The sequence below is a fragment of the Martes martes genome (assembly GCF_963455335.1).
Source record: "Martes martes genome assembly, chromosome: 1".
Classification (NCBI taxonomy): Eukaryota; Metazoa; Chordata; class Mammalia; order Carnivora; family Mustelidae; genus Martes; species Martes martes.
In genome coordinates, this window is record NC_137888.1 from 148,432,752 (window position 1) to 148,455,577 (window position 22,826).

At 46.8% G+C, this 22,826-nt stretch overlaps 1 protein-coding gene across 1 annotated transcript in view; it reads right to left on the reverse strand.

Annotated features, from left to right (window-relative positions):
• The window catches only part of MYRIP (myosin VIIA and Rab interacting protein), a gene marked incomplete at its 5' end in the record, with an annotated part of 315,920 nt that overhangs the window by 39,463 nt on the left and 253,631 nt on the right, over positions 1 to 22,826 (reverse strand). Inside the window, 2 exons of the mRNA XM_080821795.1 lie at positions 887 to 1,126; positions 16,492 to 17,123. Coding sequence (XP_080677921.1) covers positions 887 to 1,126; positions 16,492 to 17,123 — 872 coding nt within the window. The remainder of the gene's footprint in view (positions 1 to 886; positions 1,127 to 16,491; positions 17,124 to 22,826) is intronic.

Sequence of the window (22,826 nt, forward strand, 5' to 3'; positions counted from 1 at the left end):
GCGTAAGTGCCTTCAGGACAAGCTCTGCATCACCTTCAAAGGGTTTTTATGAAATGAATTCATTAACATAAGCAAAGCACTAGGCACTCAACAAATGTTAGCTTCCTTCTCTTCCACTGGAAGCAGTAGGGATAGCCTGACTGTCCTGTGGCCAAGTCTACAGGGATGTGCTTAGAGAAGCTGTAGAGGAAAGAATGGGGGTAGAGCACTGATTGTGGGGTAGGGGCCTAGGACCTCCCTTTCTGTCAGGGGTTCTTCCTTCTGTGGTTTCCTAGCAATGCCCTTGGGTAGTTAGGCGGGTGGTTTGGGACTGGAGATCAAATGGTTGGGTTTTGGGGGCTTTTACCTGTTTTAAACACCAGGATTCCAAATAAGGCTTGTTTGGAAAATGATTTTGAGGCTAAGACAAGCCCAAATATGCAAACTGCAGGGATAAATGACATAGCAGGCCACGTTTCGCACAAAGATCATGGTCTGAAACATTGCTGTTGACTAAAAGGGGGATGGCGAGATGCTCTCAACCCACAGGCAAAGTTCCTCTGGGAAAGGGTGGGGGAAGGAAGAAGTAGCATGGCCCTTTACCAGCAAGAGAGACTGTGAGCATTAATTATAGGCTTGAAGGGTAGTTCCCAGTATGGACTGGGAAGGATAGTTAGTAGAAGGACAGGACAGGTCTCGGAGGCCTGGGACCCGCAGGGCCCTTTCCCTGATTGAAGCACTTAGCTCGAATCAGCAGGGGTTTCTAGGGCTCTCCTGCATGCATGGGATGGGCATTTGAGAGACAGCTCATGGGGAGCCCAGCACAACTCTGTGCAAATACAGAACTTCCTCTGCCCACCTCCCCACCCCGCTGCTGCACACGTGGAGCTGCCTTCATAGCCCTTACCTTCTTCAGCTCTTCCTGGACGCCCTGGCTGTTGTCTTCAGAGGACAGACTTTCCTTGTGGTTCTCAGACTCCGTCTTGGGCTCTGACTCCTGATCTTCTCCCGAAGATGTCTCCTTCTCACTCATTTTCATTGCTAACTCGTACAGCCTGTTTCTCAGTTTCTCCTCGGTGGTGGCCACGCTGGTCCAAGGGTGCCGAGGTTCGTTGCTGAGGTCAGTCTCTGACAAATCACCTGACACCTAAATGTAAGCCGGAAGCATGAGCTGAGGACTCCTCTGCCATTGTCAGATTTGTTTGTTCCCAATCAACCCCGGGAAAGGACAGTCCAGGAAAACCAAGGTCTCTTAACTTGATCTACTTTCTCTACATGTGAGCTTTTATTTTTCACTTTTACTTTCTCAAATACATGCACCTTAACACTCTGTTCCAGGGGTCAGGCAGGTGAGCATCTGTACTCAGAAACATGTTTGAATTCATTGTTTTTCATTCACAAGATGCTTACTGAGTGCCCATCTTGTGCTGATGGTACAAGGCTGAGCACACCTGGTTGGCAGCCCTCAGGTGGAGGTGACATGGTAGTTCTGATAGCCCATTAAGGGGCAGTTAACAGCAGGCCTGAAAGTTCGGGAAAGCTTCCTTGTGGAAGTGATGTTCAAAGTGGAAGTGATGGTTAAAGCATAGCAGTTGCCCAGCTAAAAGGGACAGAGTGGATGAACAGTATTCTAGGTTAAGGGCAAAGATTTTGAGATGGTGTGAGGTCCTTGCACTTAGGTAGGCAATAATGTATGGCATTCCCTTGATAATTACAGTCCCAGCTTAATAATTACACCTTCAACTCCTACTATTCCATTTGGTGAACACCTCCGAAGTTTCTTACAGGAGTAGATCCCTGACTTGGCCTGGGGAACTTCAGGAAGACAGGGAGATGGTGACTCTCAATCTATCCTTAACTTTAAGTCGGATAGACGTGTATGGAATTTTAACATGGTAACTCTCAGTATACCATTAGGGTCCATTAGACCCAACTTTAGTTTTTGAGTTTCCTCTTCGAGTTGCTCTATCTATTTAAAAGGCTTGATATTTCATTGCTTTCATTCCTTCTTGAAGGGTTTCCAAAGAACACAGAAAATTTACTTATTTTTTAAAAATAAAATAAAGTTCATTCTATTTTGTAATTACTATGTGGGTTCATTGGACCCTTTCATAAATCTATGATGCACGATGACATCTTTGTGATCTTATTTCTCCTATCTTTTGAAATATCTTGCTCTTTCATCATCCTGGGAATTATCTTTCATCATTACTCATCAATTATTCCTAATTATGCTAAAAGACACCAAAGTAATAAAACAGAAGAATGGAATGGCCTGGAGGGATGATTCAGTAACGAAATAAATCATCATTTATCTTAAGTCTGCTTTTAGCTCATTGCATACAGTTAAGAATTTAGAATTTTTCATATTTGCAAAGAGAAGAAAAGTGACAGAGAACAACATTTCACAATTATTAGATGACTCAGAAGATGAACTCAAAGAGAAGGAGAACAACTCTTTAGACTCTAACAATGACAATAAGTTGATTGTATAAGTAAAGTCTCAGACTACAAGCCTTCAGATGACAGCATCTGAAGGTGAGTTTTCTCAAACTCAAGAGTAAACTGTTTATAAGGACAAAAGGAAATATGGTATTTTCATTCAATTCATCATTCAACAGGAAGGACTTCATTTTGTAACATTTTGTCTCAAGAATCTGGACCATCTTGTGCTAAAAAAATATGAGACAGATTCTTTGATCCTTTATGATGCTTGTGCATCAAATTTACTTGACACCATTGTAACTGGACAAATGTTAAACGCAGCTGTCTATATAAAGGTCAGTAGAAGGAAACAGATGACACAGAAGTGAAAAAGAAGAGCTCCTAGGTTGATAAAAGAAAGAGTCCGCTGGAAATGACTGTTTCTCTGGTCCTGAGCAAGAATCCGTGATAAGGGTCTTACAAGAGGTGATCAGTGCTCCCAGCATGCTTGAGAAGGAGGATTCTTTTGTCTGGGGACACAGGGAATATCAATGGGAAGAATGACCTCTGAACAGGCTCTTGAAAGATGAGGAAAGTTTTAATATGTAGACATGGGTCCAGACCTTCTTGATGAGGAAACAGCAGGACCAGTAAGACCCAGGGTGCATGAGACTGCTTGGTGTAGCTAGAACAATAATGCCCAGAAATGGGACAGTGCAGGGCTTGCAAGTGAGGAGAAAATGGGCCTGGGTCAGACTGCAGAGGGTTAAGGATGAGCCTAAGTCGCTGAGCTTGTCTACCAGATGGTCTCACTGCCACCATGTGTCTGCGCATTAAATTAGCCCGGAAGTCAGCAACTGGCCACAGACCTACACTTGGGAACATTCTCTTATCAGCTCACTCAACAGATTGAACACACTGAAATATCAATTCATCTTAACTTCTAGTTTGCTTTCTTTAGCTTTGGCCTCTTTCTTTACCTTCTAAGAACCTTTGAAGACTTGGGTCAATGGCGATTCAGTCCATAGTTAGCAAACATGCACTGAGTGCCTACTATGTGCTGGGCCTGTGCTGGCCACTGGAGCTCACAGGTGGGAGTGACAACCCTCCTGCTCTGGCGGCATTCACGGTGTGATGGAGAGACACCATCTTGACACACTGTGTGCAAGGAACACACATGAGCGTTTGATGGGATCATGGGGAACCCTCAGCTGGTTGGTTGGATGGATGTCAGGAGAGAAAGAAGAAAAGGTGACAGCTGAGTGAACTCTTCAAAAATGAACTCCTAGAGATGATCGGGATTTACATGTCAAGTTTTATCTGAGTGTTGAGAATTGTACGAATGCTAAATGATGGCCCTGGAGTTCAATAAACACTGTAGGCATACGCACAGGGATCCGACACCAGGAGAGGTGATACCACGAACAGAGATGGAAGCATCCTTATCAAAGCAGCCACAGCTTCAAAGCTTACTAAGTAATATTTGGCCCTGTAATATTTATCAAGTACATCAACAAATATATCTTCAAAGAAATGGATCCTACAAAGGATCAAGTCATCCCTACTCCATGTTATAAACTTACACGTTTTCCCCACGTACTGATTTTCATGTCTGTCTCCACAAGAGCTGGGACAGTAGACGTTCAGTCAGGGTCTTGGCTAACGGGGGTCTGTGGTTGGCCTCTGTGGATCCTTGATACTGTGTGCAGACTTTGATTTACATGCACACTTTTCTAGGGGGAGGGGTCCTGGCTTTCATTAGATTTTCACTGGCACCTATGCCCCGAAAGGCCTAAGAAACATTGAAAAGAACACACAATTTACTTCCTGGAGAGACAACAATAGATAAGTACATGTTACTTGATTACAGGATGGCAGACTTCCAGCTGAATTCAGAGGAAGAGAGAGAAGGGCAGTTGTTTTCCAGGGTCTGTTGGGAACCTGGACCCAGCATGTAGAGAAGATGAGGATCTGCAGAATCTCCAGCCTGAAGAATGTTCTCTTGTACTTCAAAGGAACCTTGACTATGAAAGTGTTGGGCAGTGACTCAAACAGATTACCAAGAGCGTTATAAAGACAGTGAAATTCTAAGAAACTTTTGGGACAGGAAAAAGAAAAAAATTAAGCTGGGTAACTGTCAGCAATATGTGTATCTGGGCAGAAAACATTTTCCATAATTGGTTGAACATCAGAATTTTCTGCCCACTGGTGCTTTGTCTCAATGCCCCCACTTTACAGATTGGCACTGATCTGTATAAGGGGACATTATTTTGAAAACAAGAAACTCATGTTTTTCAGTTCCCACTAAAACTGCATTCCCTTGCCTCTTCATTTCCTTAGCTAAGCCTAAGCATTTTAGCCTAGAGAAAAGAGTATAGATCCAGAAGGAACAGATCATGGGTCACTGTTCGGCTCACCTCTTTAACATGGTGACCGCATGGTCCAGATTTTATGGAGAGACAGAAGAGGTTTCTAGAGGCTGAGGTTCCCTAAAGTTCAAACGCTGGATTTTGCTTGTTCCTTAATTGGGATTCAGGGAGGAGGAGCCTCATAGGCTGTCTGTGGTCTCTGGCCCTTTAGCCCCTATTAATTTGGGGCAGCTATAGCAGAATTGACTCAGACCCTGCGGAAAGGCTTCAGAGGCAGACCTGATGGGCTCCAGGTCCCCCAAGCTCCTGTGTGAAGCAGAGAATATCCAGAAGCGGGCTTATGGAAGACTGTGGATGGTGCTGGAAGGTGAGCTTCCCAGGGACTCCTACAGTGGGAGGGAAGGGCTGCCTTGGGGCTAGACCATCAGGGCCCTGGGTCTGGTGGGGAATGAAAGTGACAGCCACAATGGGGCCTGAGGGAGAAGAACCGGGTTCTGACCTTGTACCCAGGGAATAGACCACAGGTCCTCAGGCCTTAGGATGATAGCAGGGCGGGAATAACTTCATGAACAGGGGCCCCATCACTAAGAAGACCTGCAAGGACCCATCTCAGCCCTCAGATGGCCCTGCAGCCACAAGGACACCAGAGGCTCCCCCTCAGGCACCCCCAGATGGCAAACATGGAGGAAGTGGAGGTGTTGGAGGGCTGATTATTTACCTAGAAGAGGAAAGATGATTTTAAGGAGATAAAGATGTTGAAATCAGAAGAGGCTTAGAGTTCCTGGATTGGCTAGTTTATATTGCTGGCTCTGCAGACTGGGGAGGTGGAGGAGGAAGGGTATGGCAGTTACAGAAGGACAAAACACCCCCTCTTCCTTGCACAGGTCAATGTAGCATGTGGAACTGGAGACCCAGGCTAAATAAGAAAGTATAGTTTAAAACACCTAATGATGGAATACTCATTAAGATAAGCTAGGACGGTTTCTTAAACAAGAGTCTGCTGATATATTCTCAGTGGTCTGCAAGTCCCTATTTATAATAATTTTTAAATTTTGGTTTTCCTTTCATTGATCATCTGGAAAGAAGGCACCGTCTCAATCACCAGGGCAACAGAGTGTTGCCAACTTGACCTCCATGGATCGTAGGTTTTGAGCCAGGTATCCTCTGAACGATTCCTGAGGAATCTGGGAATTCTCAGGTTTGGGGAAACACAGAAAGGGAAGCACATGGAGGTAATGCGGATGTGAGTGGGGGCCAGGCCTGGACGGTTCTCAGAGCTGAGCACATTAGTGTGGATGAGTACTGCATTGGGCACAAGACACGCCAGATCTCATTCAAGTGGCCTGGTAGTTCTCTCTGTATCCACAAGGACACAGGGCTTGAGGAAGCTGTCCAAGGTCATGTGACCAGTGTGGGACGGAGCAAAGGCCAAGCTCTTCCCATTCTTCCAAGACAAGGCCAGATGCTCCAGAATAAATGAGGCTCATGAGGAGAGGAAGATAGTAGAACCACGGGGTAGGGACAGAACTGGACAGGAAAAGGATTTAATCCCTTCTCAAGTGGAAGTTTCAATGAGAGAGAAGATAATTTTTTTCGAAGCTTTCTGGTACCTGCAGATTTCCTTAGAGGACTGACTGTCTTTACCTTCATTCACCCTGTGATCTGACTTTATGCACCCTGAAATCCTGCCTGCTTTAATTTAAAGCAATTTTTCTCTTATTACGCCTCCCCATCATCTTTATCAAAATTCTCCACATGTTTGAAGGGAGCCCTGTCAATGTCTTCTAGACTGAGCAACCCCGGTCCTAGAAATCCTTTCCCACCCCCCACCCCCCCCACAAAGCCTGTCTTTCATCTGCTGGGTCATTTGAGGGAGCAGTGGGAGGCTCAGCATTTTCTCCACCTTTTAAAAAAAGGCCCAGCTACAGGATGACTTTCAAATGTTACATATCAGACTTCGTTGACAATATCCTCGGTCCTGGTGGTTCTCCTTGTTTCTGTTGATGAAAAATACCAAACCTAACCTAAAAAGCAGAATTTCTGCAGCTTGCTTTTAGATATTTTAGTGAACTTCAGAGAAGAGCCCTGACTTACAGGTTACTCAGCCCTGGGAGTACCGTCTATGCCAAATGCATGTTTTACTTGCAAATGTCTTGACAGAGTTGTGCTGAAGCCGGAGAAGAGAGGACGAGCCTCAGGCTTGGCTGACTTTCCTGCTGACCTGTTTTTTTCTGAGGACGCAGACGATTTCTGTCTCTGGTGCCCTCACACAGAGGTTTGTCCTCTCCCAGTGTATCACTATTAACCTAAAACTAGTTTTATTCACAGGCTGTGCCGTGGTGATGAAGACATTTATTTTTCTTATAACTGGTGTGATAAGAGCAGTCACACATCCACAGATACATACCAAATCCTTGGCCAGCTAACATCGTGGAAATGGGAACATGTCACCTGGAATCTTAGCAAATTTAATATTACAATCCATTTCCTCCTGCCTCCGTGAGAGCCCCTTCACAAAGAAGGGCCTGAGTTTGGCCGTGGAACCACATGGAGGGCAGATGTGAGCTCTGCCTTTGGTTAAAGGAAGTCATGAAACTTAGCACCTAGGTATCAATCCAGAAGGTTTATTTTTAGCTTTTACAATTACAGGTCAGTTGTCCTGGTGTGGATTCCAGGCTGTTTTCTGAGTCTTTCAGATTATAAAATTGATTTAAAAACAAACGGACAAAACCTTAATCTCATCTGGGGCACGGCTCCCTCTCCCAGAACAAAACATCGTATCTGACTAATGGGCTCTGCAGCGCATCCATATTTTTTCTCTTTATCATCTTCTATCTGACAGAGTTAGACTGGGCCATTTGTCAAAAGGGCGGCTACTCGTTCCCCAGAGTTGTGGCAGCCCCATATAAAATATCCAGAAAATCACCAGCCTGGCCTGCTCAGGTCGATATTTACACGAGGAACAGACATTTGAGACACAATTATTTTCGTGTTGACCACAACTGGTCTATCGCTTTGTAGAGAAATCTGTTAAGGAATGAAGCAGCATTAAGGGCCGATTTCATCTTTGTTTGCTCCTTCGACTCTGCACTGAAACTGGGTGTAGGCGTTTGGATTTTGATGGCGGTTCAGGACCTGGACCTTAATGCCAGCACATGAGTCAGAATTCTCAGGAAGAGTCTCCCAAAAGTGATGGCATTCAGGGCAGGGATTGGGGTAGAGGGACGGAGGGGTGTTCCAGATCCCCTTCTTTTCATGGGTTCCTAAAGACTTGCTATCCATTTTGAGTGAACTGAGTTGGGATAGAGAGTTCAACATTTTCTTCGCAGATCAAACGTGGTTTGATTGCCACAAATAAGTAAAGGCCTAAACTGATAGGGAGCCCTGATATTTAGTATCTGCCCCAAATAAAGACTATAATTGAACTATTGCAGAACTAATGTCATCACTTTTGGTGCTTGATCCTTAATTACTCTGATGGCTCCTGGTTAAAAATCCTGTACAGCAGGCCTTCTAACCCAGAGTCTGCGGAAACTCAGGGAAGTTGCTGCTCCAAAAACTCCTTGACATTGTATGTAAGCCTTTGAGTGCTTGTGTTTATGCATGCCCCCACCCCCCGCCCCACGCAACACGCACATACTCGAGAGAAGAGTTTGTGTTCCTCAGGTTCTCAATAGGGTCTATGACTCAAAAATGTTTAAGAATCACCATTACTCAGCAAGCGTCTCCTTGTTTTCCAGACCTATTTTCTGCAACTGTCTTCGAGGGCACACCTAGCACTCCTCATGCTCAGAGGGAGTGCCTTGACAGATACCCCACTAAGACTTTTCTTCTGTTGAGGGAGTATGGGTCACACCTGCTCAAAACCATTTCTGGGTTATTATCAGTACTTGCCTAGGCTGCTGTGTAGGTGGGAGGAAGGGGCAAGGGTGGAGGGCAGCCTTGTCTCAGAGCGGTTCGGCTTTCAGCCAAATTATTTTCTTCTCCTTAAATTTTCATTTCAGGCAAAGTCCCATGCCTAAAAAGATTTGAAAATCAATGGTGAAGAATTTGGTGTGGGATGCAGGGATTACCACTCTTTGATCTGTATACTGGAGGAAATTCAAATACAATTGAAGTAGATTGAAGGGCTTGCTTGGGGATTTTTTCTAGGCACATCTTAGAGGGATGTGCACCTGCTGGGTGTCTCAGTGTTCATGGGATGAGGGGCGCCACACTACCCCCAATTCCCGTGATCTTCCTGGCACTTGTCAGAAAGCATCCCCTTGAATTCAGAACTGAACAATACTCATGAACAAGGGCTTGGGGAGGTAGTCATCCACTCCTTCACATATCCCAAAACTGAATCCTGGAGTGACCTGGACCAGGAGGGGTCAGTGTAATTGGCCACTGATAGACTGACGTGATTGAGATGTGCCTGCAGTGATGTACTGGTCCACATTGAGTGACACTGTGAGAAACAGCCTCTAACGTGTGTGCTCATTTGAAGCAGGTTATAGTGGAGGGTGATGGATTCTGCTTTCTCTCCATGAGGCCCCATGGGATAAATTTCTCATGGATCTCAGCTCCAAGAGCAGCATCTTTTAAGGAACAGATTTAGCATTGTAATATGGCTTCCATGACTCAGCAAGCTGCTCGCATCATTCGCTTCCTATTGTCTTCTAGAAAGCACAGAGCCAAATTTTGGGCATTGTTAGCTTGTGATTAGGACCTCATTGCATCCATATTATGAACTAACGTTACTCTTAGTTTCATTTATTTCTCCTATCCTGATTTTCCCTTTGTCCTGTTTTTTCTCGTGTTTTCATTTTATTCTCTTGTGTTTATATTTATTTAAGCCACTTTAAATTCTTTCTGTAGCAGGGCATAAACACACGAAATACATGAATATTTACAGATTGTTAGTTATAAGGATTTAGTAGCTTCCCAATGTGGCAAGATTCTTAGAACAGACATCTTTTAAGAATAATTAGGACCTTGCTTTCTAGACCAAGGGGCAAATTTACCTCAAGGAAACAAGTTGCATTAATGAGTACTACAAAAAATGAAACGTCAGAGGAAACTGAAATAGCTGCCTCCTGCCATCCTGATGTCTCAATCAACGAAAAACTAATTAGCAGGTTTCCATTTTAAAACGACATCTGGCAAACGTCACTCTACAACCTCTCTAATTTTTCCACCAAAATGGTGTGGGTAGATAGAGAAAAAGGTGAAAACTTACATAACCAAGAAAGAATGGAAGTCAGCTTGTTATTAGTAAATGGATGGGGACAATTTTTCACTAAGTACAAAGCCCATGCCAATGAACTGAAAAAAAAAAAAAAAGAGAGAGAGAGAAGAAAATTTTTGGAGACTGGTCCACTCTTTCCCTCTCCTAAGTAGTCAGGATAATTGCTGCCCACCCCCACCCTCACGCCTCCATCCCCCCAGTATTCTCTCAACCTCAAACCCTGGTTCAGAATGTGAGATAAATGCTCACAATAAAATAAAATAAAACAAAAATCAAGCGAATGAAAGCACAATAGCTGAGCCTTCTGTTGTGGTGGTGGGGCATTTGAAACATCCAGAGGTAAGCCCTACTCTCAACTCTCACTTCCTCCTAGTTTTATAACCACTTAGAAAATGTATCTGCCTAAAATATTCAGGAGGGCAGTGGGGAGAACTCGCCACAGAACCATGTTGCATTCTAGGAGGTGTGGTCATGAAAATGTAAAGCCCCGGCAGGGAGGGGTAACTATAAACCATGTAGAAATATGGAATGAATTTTGTTCTTTTCCACTCATTCATTCAATCAACACATGCATTTTCAGTTGTAGGTTCTTAGCCATTTGTTCAAAGAAACATACAGCAAGATGATGAGAGTAGGAAAAAGCTCCTCTCAAGGTGGCAGAGGGGAAATGGTTTGAGTATGTTAGATATTGGCAACAGTGGGGTGGAGACAACATTCTCCTCACTTAGGGATGACTAACAGAAAAAGTTAACATGGAATTTATGGAAAAATACTGCGGAGCAAAGGAAACCAAAGGTAGCTTGAAGGCATCATGTTTCACTAATTTTACTAACAAGCAAGACACAACGTCTGATAGTGATTTTGTGCTTTCATTAGGGCATAACAATACAGAATGTCAATGAAGAGATATGGAAAGTTATGAGGGAGAAGCACTCAGACTAAAAGGCAAGGCTGTGGCATGAGATGAACTGTGAGACTGGTGAGACAAAAGACTGCAGAAACACCGGAAGCACAGCAGTAGGGTTGGAACCCACATCTGAGAATGGTAATCGCAGAAATAATCCTGGGAACACAGATGAGTGATGGGAGGACGAAATTGGAAAGGACATCTAGAAGGTGGCGGACAAGATCAGAGAAGGGGAAAACAGTAAGAGAAGATCATAGACATGGACGACAGAGAATCGAGATTCAACATAAGCATTATGGTGGCCTGCAAGAAGTAAGAATCAAAATGACAGAAGAAAACACTCCTGAGCTGAGAAAATACCTGAGTGTGCAAAGAAGAGCTCACTGTCTTATGTGCAAGAGCACAAAATGAGAGCACACCACCCTTCTGGAAAAAGGTTTGCTCTTTAAAGATAACGGCAAATCAAACAAATGTCGGAGAGAAGAGAAAGCCGTTATACAGAAAGGAAAAATCAGGCTGTCTTCAGGTGTCTGTTCATCACGCCACGGCAGGAGGTGGTAAAATACGGGCTGCAGGGTTTGGAGGGAAATTAATTCTGACCCACAGACGTCATCCCACCAGTGGACATCGGGGGTCGGGGTTCCAGAGGTCAGAGAACCCGTTCAGCCGTCCATGGTAACGGATCACAGAGAGACTCCACGTGCAAAGTCACATGTGTGGTGAGATCTGAGGCTGCGGACGCAGTTAGAGAACGTGTGACAGGACTTCTGTCTTCAGCGGACTCTACTTGCTAATCAGGACTGGTGAGGGCATGGGTCCAGCAGGGAGTGGAGCTGCCAGCACGTGCTGGTGTGCCTCCTAGGGACTTGCCAGACTCAGAAGGGACAGAAAGTAAGAAAACCACGGAGGCATTAAGACAACAGTAGATAAGAGTAGGGACGTGAGGGAAGGGAGGTCTGGCAGACATGAAGGCGAGGGAACGTGAGCTTCTGGGCAGGACCTTGTCTGTCCTGTGGACATCCAGAACAATGTGCACGTGCACATGGAGTTTGTCCTCACCAAACAGAGAATATGAATTCTTTTCAAACACATGTGTGTAGTAGTCATAAAAATTGGCCATAGATTGGGTCACAAAGGAAATCCCAACAGACTGCCAACAGCAAAACCACATAAGCCATATTTATTGCTCACAATGCTGTGAGGACACAAAATTAGAGACAAAAACAAAGCCAAACCAACCAGAAAGCTATCTACCTTTCTAATTACCTTTTAATTTTGATTAAATTGAGAATCACATTGGAAGTGAAAATTTACTTAGAAGAGTTTGACGATGGGCACACTACCTATCGAAGCCTGTAGGATGCAAACAGAACTGCATTTGAGGGGAAATTCATTATATATTCATCCACATCATCTCTGTATAATGAATATATATATATGTATATATATATATATGAGTCAGCTTTTCAGTTTATGAATTGAACAGTTTTTGTTTTGCTTTTATATTAAGTAATAGTTTCCTCTTACTTTCCTGTTTTCTAATATTTTCTAATATATATGTTTTCTACATAATCTAACATATAAAATTCACTTCTAAAACTGCCTCTCAGTAGTGGCAGACCTGGATAACTTTATAGGTGAATTCTTCCAAACTTTCAGAGAATTATCACGTCATGTAAATTATTGTAGAAAATAGTAAAAAACTAGAGAATCCTTGCTGAGTCATTAGTATAACTTGATGGCAAAGATGAACAAGATGGCATGAACACGGAAACCTGCAAACAGAAACCAGTTTTTATAGAAAGGATTCAGGTCCCAATATAATTTATGTAACAAATGAAAAGATGTTTCAGAACTAAGCAATCTATTAATGTGATTTATAATCATTAACAGAAAAACGATCTCAAGAGATGGCAGAAAGCAGTTGATAAAACTCACAGTCCTGCTTTAAAGTGTTTAGGAAGCCAGGAACAGGCAGATGTTTCTTGGTTTTGAGAATATCTAGTGAACACAGAGGAGGCAACATACTTGACCATGTAGCACGGCAAGCAGGTGCCTAAGGATGGCAGCTGGACATAGACTGAATGCCAAAGTCACTACTGCTTCGGAGTATAGCCTGGGTTGTCTCCAGGGCTGTTTAAGACAAGCAAGAGAAATAAGAGTGAATCATGGGAAAAGCCATAAAAATGTCCTCCATGTGGACAAGATGATGATCTGCCTGGAATAGCTAAGAGAATCATGTCAAAGACTAGTAGGACTAAGAATCTATTAGGTGCTAAGTTATAAAATATAAACATAAAATCAACAGTGATCTATACACCATCAGAAACCAATTAGAATGTATAATAGATAAAAGAGATCTCATCCACAATGTCAACAAAATGTATAACATACTGAAAAATCTCTGAACAAAAGAAGTAGGAGGGCTTTGAAAAAAAAGTCTAAAACTTTAGTGAAAGTAAATCGATGGAGACAAGTATGACACCATTGGATGGGGAGCCTCAATATTATAAAGACATAGATTTTTCCCAAATAGATAAATGCATTTGGAGCAATCCAATCAAAACTTAAAATTTTTTTTCAACTTGTAGAGAAGATTGCAAAAAGTCATTCATGTGAGTAAAGGATTGAGAAAAGTTAGACACTTTATAAAATATCATCAACGAAAAACAACTGTGAAGGGAAGACCATCTACCGGATATCAGAGTATGTTACGAAGTTATTAAAATTAAAATAAAGTTGTTTTTGTACACAAATGGGACTTCTGCATCCATGGAACAAAATAGAGAGCATAAGGAAACCAGGCTCATGGAATAAAAAAAGGTTAATATATACGAAAGGGGGCATCTGAAGCCAGCAAATTAAAGATGAATTATTTACTCATGATTTGGTGACAAAGGCTTATTTTGAAACAATAAGGTTAGATCTGACCACATTATCATCCAGAAAAGCAAAGAACAGAGGAACCAAAGGGCTCATTGTAAATTACATTGCTCAGAATTGTCCCTGCATGGTGCAAGGTGATAATAAGAAGACTGACTTTTATTGGGCTTATTACTGTTTTAAAATTCTCTACAGGACGTGCATGCTCACTGCTTGCACCCTGGATGGACGGCTTCTACTGCCTGCCAGGGACCACCTCAAGGCAAATCTTTGGCAAGTACTGTGTGGACACATGCGCTGACATTTCTGCCGCTCACTGTTAATAGCAGGCGACAGGGGAATATGGAGAGTAAGAGGATGACGCTGCGAAAATACAGATACCTTTTCAGAAGGGTATTTCTAAATGTCCTATACACATGTGAATGTACAAATACATACCACTGCAGTCATTCTGGGGGAGATGGCGGGGATTTAGGCTGCGGTCGGGGGAGACTATATCTGTATGTTCACAGTTTTTTTTTAAACATTATATTCATTTATTTATATAATTAAGAAATATGCAAACAGTTAAAAACACATCCACATCCCTGTATGTACATGTACACACATATATAAGATCTAACCTGAAATATATCTAACCTTATAAAATATATATGTATATATATATTGTATGTATATATATGTGTATATGTGTGTGTGTATATACATGTAATTTTTTTTTTGAGAACTGCCTTAATAAAGAGGATGGAGAGCATGGAGGACTTAAGTTAGTGCAACACCACTGCCACCTACCGGGGAGGAGAGGACACTGCCAGGGAGGCAGAGAGAACACTGGCCCAGTCTTCTCCCTCTCAGTGCCTTGCAAAGATGACCCCCAGAAGACAACTTTCAAGCCACCTCCCAATAGACAGGAAGCTTCACGCAGCCAGTGGGTGTGGATGCACGGCAAGGGAATCAGGCAGACAACCCTTAAGACTATCCCTTCGGGCAAGGGACCCAAAGTCTCTGTCAGACAGTCTCCCCTTGAGCTAGAGCGCAAGGAGTCATCACTAAACGGAAGCTTCTATTTCTACTGTAGGACTGCAACAGCCCCACAGGCAAATTTGTAACGATCTGGTTTTACAGAGGAAAACACGAGACTTTGGACCAAAGAAAGGATGTTTTCTAGGCAACATATTAGCAGCTCAGGCAGGATTGATGCCTGATTCTGGGACCTGAGGGCCTCTGAGTCCACAACTCTGTCCACGGGGGCCTCTCTATCGGGGATCCGGCTGATGCATTCGCAGTCATAGCAGACGAAGGTGATCCCCACCTGCATTCCCGAGAGCAACCTGAGTTGCCCGTAGCCACGGGGGACAGTTTCTGGCTCACTGATCATTTACCACCTGAGACCTGGGTCTCTCTCTTCTTCTTTGCCTGAAGGATTTTTCAGTTGTGCATGGAGTTGATGCTACCCTGGGTGGGGCCACTGTGTACCAAAGGCAGATGGGAGACTGTGGATGAAGACTCCTGTCCTCAGGTCGGGGGTGTGTCCCACATGGTTCTCCGAGGGTCCCTGGTTGGATGCAGCCCCGGTAGTCTATAGCCTACCTTAATAGGCCCTTCTCACTGCCCTGGCTCACTCTTGGGGTTCCTGGGATTTCCTTCCACTTAAACCTACAACCTGAATCCTTGACTCGGAGGCTGCTTTGGTGAGACCCAAACTAGGGATGCAGGGCACGGTGGTTGAGTATTACTAGAGAGGCAGTAGGGTTCCAGACGTGGGTGTGGTTTCTCCAGGAGTGTGAAAAGTCAAGTTGACAGCAATGTGAGCCTACAGAAGGGAGAGAAACCTAACTAGATCTTTCATTAGACTCTCAGTTTCAAGTGCAATCCATTGTTTCTATAAGGTCATTCAAAGCAAATGGTGTGAGAGTGCATGCGTGTGTGTGTGTGTGTGTGTGTGTGTGTGTGTGTGTGTGTATGGGTGCATTTTTCTGCGGAGAGAGTCCATACATTTTTATCAGAGTCTTAAAGAAGGTTCCTAAACTAATTCATATGGGCAGAGCCACTGAGGATTCTGAGAGGGGATGGGAGGTGGCCAAAAGAATCACAGAATGTGAGTAAACTGTGCCCTGAGTTATCATCTTGAAGTAATATTTACTGAGCCCTGTACCATGTCTAGGACAGAGCTTAGTTCATTATAAACATTGTCTTATTCACTCATCACATCATCCTTTGAAGGGGGTGGTAATAGTATCTACATTTCCAGATGAAGATACTGAGCCCTAGCCCAAGGTCACATGGCTGGATCTGAAGCCAGGCAGCCTGTCTCTAGACCCTAAGCCCTTAGCCCCAAGCCAGCGGCCCTCAAGCTTTAGGACAGCAGAATCCCCAGGAGAGCTGGTGACCGCACCTGCCTGGACCCCATCCCCAGAGTTTTTGAGTGGGGCAGGGCCTGGGAGTGTGTATTCTAACTCGTTCCCCACTGCTGCTGCTGCTCTGGGGGTCACACTGCAAATCCGCTTTGAGCCATAAGCTCTTGTATCCAGAGAGGAGGTCACAGAGCCCCAGAGAGGCGACGGGCGCTATCTAGGCTACTCAGCTACTTAGCAGCAAACCGAGATGAGAATCTGGGTCTGTGAATTCTAACCCTTTCCACACCACTCCTGCTTGGAGGAGGGCACATCTGGCTGAAAAGCGTGCACCACTCCGATTACCTGTTGTACATCCAGCCCCTGGGAATGGGCGTTGGGAGAGGACAATTCCTCACTTGGCTCCTCGGAGCCCACGCGGGCCCTTCTCCACCTCCTGGCCTTCCGGTCCATGGCGTAGGGGGCCTCTTCAGGCTCGCTGCTGTCTGAGGTCTCCCTGCTGGGGGCCTGGGGGTTGAAGTTCACGTCCAGTTCTCCCTGCAGGCGCAGCTTCTCTGCTGTGGGGTCCCTGGGGGCCTTCCTCGGCAACCAGGACAGTCTTGCCCGGCGCCCAGCTTCCCGGCAAGAGCCTGCAGAGGAGGTCTCCGAGTCGGAACACATGGCCTCGGGGTTCGGAGAGAGCCCAGAGTTGGCGGCTGACGGGCCTTGGTGCAAGCTCTGGGCCTGTGTGGGCTGAGGCTGGGGGTTCCTGGGCTGGCCTCGGGGCCGTGGGCACAGTGTACTCAAGGCCTCACTCCAGTCAAAGTCCTCCTCGCTGTCAGAGCCCATCTCGTCGTAGGCAGAGGCCACGCTGGAGGCTGCCTCCAGGGCCTGGAACGTGCCACTCTTAGGTTTGGCCAGCAGGCGGGTGGGCGGCAGAGTACCATCCTTCAGGGCCACCCAATTCCCATCGGGGCTCTGCAAAACCTCGGCCAGGTCTGCGGGGGGGAGGGAGGGAGGGAGAAACCAGACAGGGATGTTATCAACTGACGGCAAGGCGAGGCTGCCCTCTGTGTCTTCCCTACCGCTGGCTCGGGGTCCCAGGGAGCAGCTGACTCTGGGAAGTCCAAAAGGCACACCTCTTTAGGAGGCAGAATCGAAGGTCCCCAAGAAGCCCCTTGAGGCCTTGCAGGCCCCAGCGCTCCAGGGATGAGGAGAGACTCAGAGGTCTGGTTCCTAGTGCATCTCTGCCTGGGTGGATGGTCCCCTCTGTCTCAGAATGGCCCCTCTCCTGCCCTGGGATGGCTGGGTTGGAAAGGCGGGGGGTTGGGGGGACAGCTACTGTTAGCAGCCTCAGGTCTGGCTCTTTGCCCTTGGGCCATGGCTGTCCCTAGTCGGATGGGAGAGGACTCTGTCACCGGCCCTGGGCTCCCTCAAGGTTAACACGCTCTGCCCTTGGCACTCCTGGAGATCTTACCCACAACGGCCTTGTGAGATGGCAGTGTGAAATAAGACACGCACACGCACACACACACGCACCAGACTCTGCCCCCAGTTCCTGTTAATATTTGGTCTTTGACCCCAGTTCCTGACATAGGGCTCCTCAATGAAGTCCCTTATAATTTCCTGGGTGACAGGAGCATCTTTTGTTCTAAGGGGGTGACTCTGGGCGGCTCCAAGATGGGACTGGCCACCAGAAAGACCAAGCCATGATTAGAAATTCAGAACTTTCAGCCCTACCCCCATCCCCTGGAGAAGGAAGAGGGGCCGGAAAATGAGTTAATGATCGACTGTGGCTACGGGAGGAAACCTCCATAAACGTCTCCCAAGTATGGGGTTCCGAGAGCCTCCTTGCTGGCATGTCTGCGTGCCTAGAGAGGCACCCCAGCTCCTTGGTGCTTAGGACCCTCCAGGACCTCACCCAGTGAACCTCTTCATCTGGTTGTTCATCTGTATCCTCTGTTATATGATAAACTGGTGAAGCTAAGTGTTTCCCTGAGTTCTGTGAGCTGAGCTGCTCCAGCAAATGACTGAACCTGAGGAGGGGGTCGTGCATAGCCGGTCGGTCAAAAGTCCAAGGGATGACCTGGTACTTGTAATTGGTGTCAGAAGCCACATGGTCCTGAGCCCTTAATGGTGGGATCGGGAGCTACCTGCAGGGAGACAAGGTCAGCACGGAGCTGGAGGCCCCCAGGCCGGTGTCAGAGAACTGGTAGATATGGAAAAACCCCACACATCTGGTCCCAGAAGTGTTCTGTGTGAGCCGCAGAGAGGGACAGAGTTTATTCCTGCTCGCCACGTAAGTTTATTTTCAACTCAAGGCACATGCCTCATTCTGGAAAGGATGTGAGAGAGAAGGCGGTTGGTAATTCCAATCTTCTTTGACAGATGGGAGACAAAGGTGAGTGAGGTTACGTAACTTGTCGAAGGTCACAGGGCTCATACCTGGTCAAATCGGGATGATCTCTATCCAAAACCGAGATGGCTCTGGCTTAGAGACTGTGCTGTGGACACCAATCAAGGCACTGATCAAGGTCAGGCTGGAGTGGTCCTCACTTGGAGGTCATGGTCTGGGTTGGCCCACAGTGGGCTCAGTTTTGCCCAGAGCATCCGTGATGGCAGGTGGCTGGGGCCCCAAGGGTAGACCAGCATGGCAGAGGGTGATAGCTGCTTGACTTTTTTTTGCGGAAGCCAAACAGGATAACGCACCCAGGGAGTGAGTAGGATGGCATGGTGCTCCTCAGCCACGAGTACCTGGGAAAGCCCTGCGGCCTGGGGCACAGCAGTGGCCGACAGCAGCTGTGTTCCTGTATTAGAAACCTTACAGGACTCCCTGGGATTTGCGTGATGAGGTTTGCTTTGGAGCCCCCCTTGTGTGCGGACACCAGCTTCTGGGCTGGAGGCCTCCAGGGGCCACAGCTCCGCTGTGCTGGGACACTGGGGCAGCGTCTTGCCAGAGGCCCTTTCGAACACAGGTTTCCTACTAGTTAAATGATTACTGTTTCGTGTAATGAAGTAAAAGTTCCCAGTGTTTCACGGCGTTGTCCACAGAGTACTGTACGTGCCAGGACCGCTGCAGGGCCACAGCCTTTAGGGAACTCAGATGTTGGTTGAACACATTTCAGCTCGAGACCCTGGGGCACGTCAGCTGTCTGACTGCAGCCCAGGCTGGCTGGACACCTGTGTTCCCTTTCTTCTTGAGTCAGAAAGTGGGGCTTCTTTTCATCCAGGAGGATTCCAGGCCCAGGGCTGATTTAAGCACAGTCTTCCTGGAAGTCTGAGCGTCTAGGTCCTGCCTTTCCCTGGCTGCTCCCTCTACCCTTAGGGTCTGTTCCCACCACCGTCTCCACATAGCAAAGCTACAGGGACCTCTCAAAGACCTCATCTGCTTGGTTGCCCTTTTCCTAGAGCACTTTCTTGTCTCCCTGCCCAGATGTGGCCTCCTCCTTCCCTGGGTCCTCCTAGGGTGACAGCCTGTCTGGCTCCTGCCATGACCCAGTCTGGGTTTTGGCTGATCACGCATGTGGCTGAGCCCTCCTCCCGATGATGACAAGGTTCCTTTGCCAGGGGTCGGATCTCAGCGGCCTTTCCAGCCTGCTGTGTCCCAAAGCCAGCTGGTGCAGAGGGAGGAGCGGAGGCCGCTGAGTCAGGGGGCCTGGGTGGAAAGCTCGGGAAGCTTCTCAGCCTTGGTTCTCTCATTGGTGAAAGGGACACAGCTAATCCCGTCCTAGTTGGGTGTGGGGATTAAATGAGGTGACACCCACCAAGTCAGTTACAAGTGCCTGCTCAGAGCAGGAGACGAGTTCTTCATAGAGCTTTCCTCCTTATCTGTCCCTGGGCTGCCCTGGAACTTTGGATTCAGGCAGAGCCAGGGCTGAGCCCCAGCTGTTGTGATTCCCCACAGGGGACCTTGGTCCCTTGGTCAAAGAGCACCTCTGAGCCCGTTTCCTGACCTAAAAATGGGGACAATGTGACTCTCTGCGGCTGTCAGAGGACTATTAGAAGACAACATAGGTCAAGCCTCGATCATACTGTCTGCTACCCCTCAACCTTTTTCCCTTCTGCCTGCCGAGTTGGCCTCTACCATTGGCCATGTACTGCCTACACAGGGATTCATATCTACCTATCCTGTAATTACGACTGTGTACCACAGCAACTACTGTCATTGGCCGTGGAAACGTGCAGAAGAGAGCCTAATGACGATGTTATTGCCGTTTGCAGGTAACGGGCTCCACCTGTTGTGGTGGTAATGGTCGGTCTTCTGGGGAAAAGGGTTTCTACGTTGCTGGCATTTTCCCAATGCCATGTCCCAATCTCATGGGCCAGGTAGTGTGGAAGGCAGGGACCACAGAGCCCACCTGGATTTTTCCAGAAATAAGCAGGGCAGATGTGTGCTCTGGTTAGCAGAGGCTGCTTGGCTGCCCCAGGGGTGGGCGTCATCACAGCCTCTGGGAGCAGCCCTCGACCAGTGGCAGCGGAAGCTGGTGGATTAGTACCCCCTTTCCTTTGCCTGCTGCTGCCCAGTGTCCTACACTGGTTCTTGCTGCTCCCCAGCCCTGCTCCATAAGGAGTCATTTCCTTGCCTTCCCTTCCCCGTCTCATGTCCCCTCCTCCCCTCTCTGTGTTTCCCGAGCTCACCTCCAAATAAGCCACAAGTCCTTAGATCTTTCTGTTAGAGTCTGCACACAGACACACTCCCATGATGCAAAGCAGACTCACCCTGGCTGTGGAGAGGGTTCACCTTGAGGGGAGAAGTGTGGCCACCCCGCCCCGCCCCGGGCCCTATACTTGGTTGTTAAGTCAGCCCTCTGGATGGTCTTTGGAGACCCAACTCCCATGCTGCTTCTCAAGGACACATCCATGGCTTTCTTACCTTAAGAAGCTAGACTACTCTGTTCTCTGGACTTTGCAAAAAGCTTTCATTTTCGAAGACTTAAACTATACTAGAGCTAATTTTCCTGGTTGTCTACCCCCACTCCCCTTGCCCCGCCACAACACTGACCAGAGGATGCATTTTCTTCACTGCCCTACCTCCAGTCCGTGAGCAGTTCTGGAACCTGCCCCGGGCTTGTAAAGACTACTTATTGGTGAACCCCGGCACCCACAGGATGCAGGGGCAAGACTGCGCTCTTGATGTCAGGCCCCCCACGGCCCTGCTGTCTGTATCCTCTCCTGGGGTCACGGGAGGAAGCCACAGCAGGAAAGCCCCCACGAATGCCACTCTGTGCCTGGCTTCCGGGCTGGCGGTGTTATAGACGTGGTCACGCACCTGCCTCCGACACCTGCTACCCGGAAGGCAGGGATTCAGTCTGTCGCTGGCCCCTCTCTTCTGCCTTTCACAATTCCAGTTCACCACGTTCTTCTGAGGAAGCTAGAAGCTGGCCAGCTTTTGTCTCCGCAAAAGCATATCGGGCTTCCTGAATGCCCACCCCTGTGAAAACCTGGTTGCAAGAAGCGTGGTCGGAACTGCTCAAAGCTGTACTCGGTTCCCACTACCACACTCTGTTAGTCCTCCGGGAATAGCCATCGAGGACCCTGCACCCTTCCATTCTCTCCTTTGTCCAAATTCTTTCTCTTCCGTGACTGTGCGGTAACAACCAGTCAGCGACTACAGAGCAGGGCCCGTCCCCGATGGCTATTTCCAGCACCGGGCATGTGCTGTGTCTATAGTGGATGCTCATTCAAGGTCTATCAAGGGGAAATGTGTTTGGGGAGGCATCCACTGACTGCCAAGAGCTCTCCCGGGGCTCAAAGTGGACCTGCTGTGGTTTACTCGGCCCACAGTGTCCCTCCAGCTGACCCCAACCATGAACTAACAAGCTCTGGAAGCCACCTTTCCCCTGGGGCAGGAGTAGAACTGTGGAAAATAGCCAATGTCCATTAACCAAGATGACCCCTACCTCTGGGTCACCACTCTTCTACATTTCTGCTCTGTTGAGACTGGGCCTTGCTCCCAGGTATAATCCGCTTCCCGCTAAACAGATCAGACACTTCTCGAGGCCTGTGGGGTTGGCCTGGACATTTTAGCATGTCAAGGTCAAGCATTCCTCAGAAAAACCAGAGGTTTTCTACACAAGTGCTTTAGAGTTTTGTTATTTTAAATCCCTATCCTGAGAGATGCATGGAGTTTTTGAGAAGAGTGTGAAATCTTTTCTGTGTTTGATATTGTTGAACTAAATTTTATGTTTATGTACCACTGATATATAGTTATATGGGTGCTTTATTTTACAGAAAATTAGGTAAAAAGAAATCCTGTTTTGAAAATCAAAACCCTTTCCAAATTTATTTGGAATGCTCCTAAGTCAGCAGGGAACTATTCTGTGAAATGGAGTGTTTTCTAGAAGTTCTGATAATCTCCTCTAAACTTATCTGTGTGTAAGCATGACTTTTGAAAGGCTATTTGTTGTGGTGGTGTTTATTTGTTTGCTTTTATGGAGGGAGGGACACTTACTATCATGCAGTAGTTGAAAACGCCTGCAAATTGGAGCCATAATGTTTGCATTTGGCCACATTAGCCATGGGACCTTGAACAAGATACTCACCCTCATTGTCCCTCAAGGTTCTTGTCGGCTACGTGAGAGGATGGTAACGCTCCGTAGCGCTGTTGGAGGAGTGAATAAAGTAATGCCTGCAGATGGACCATGTACATGGTAAAGTGACTTTTAGAGGGTAGTTATTATTGTTTATGGAAGATAAACATA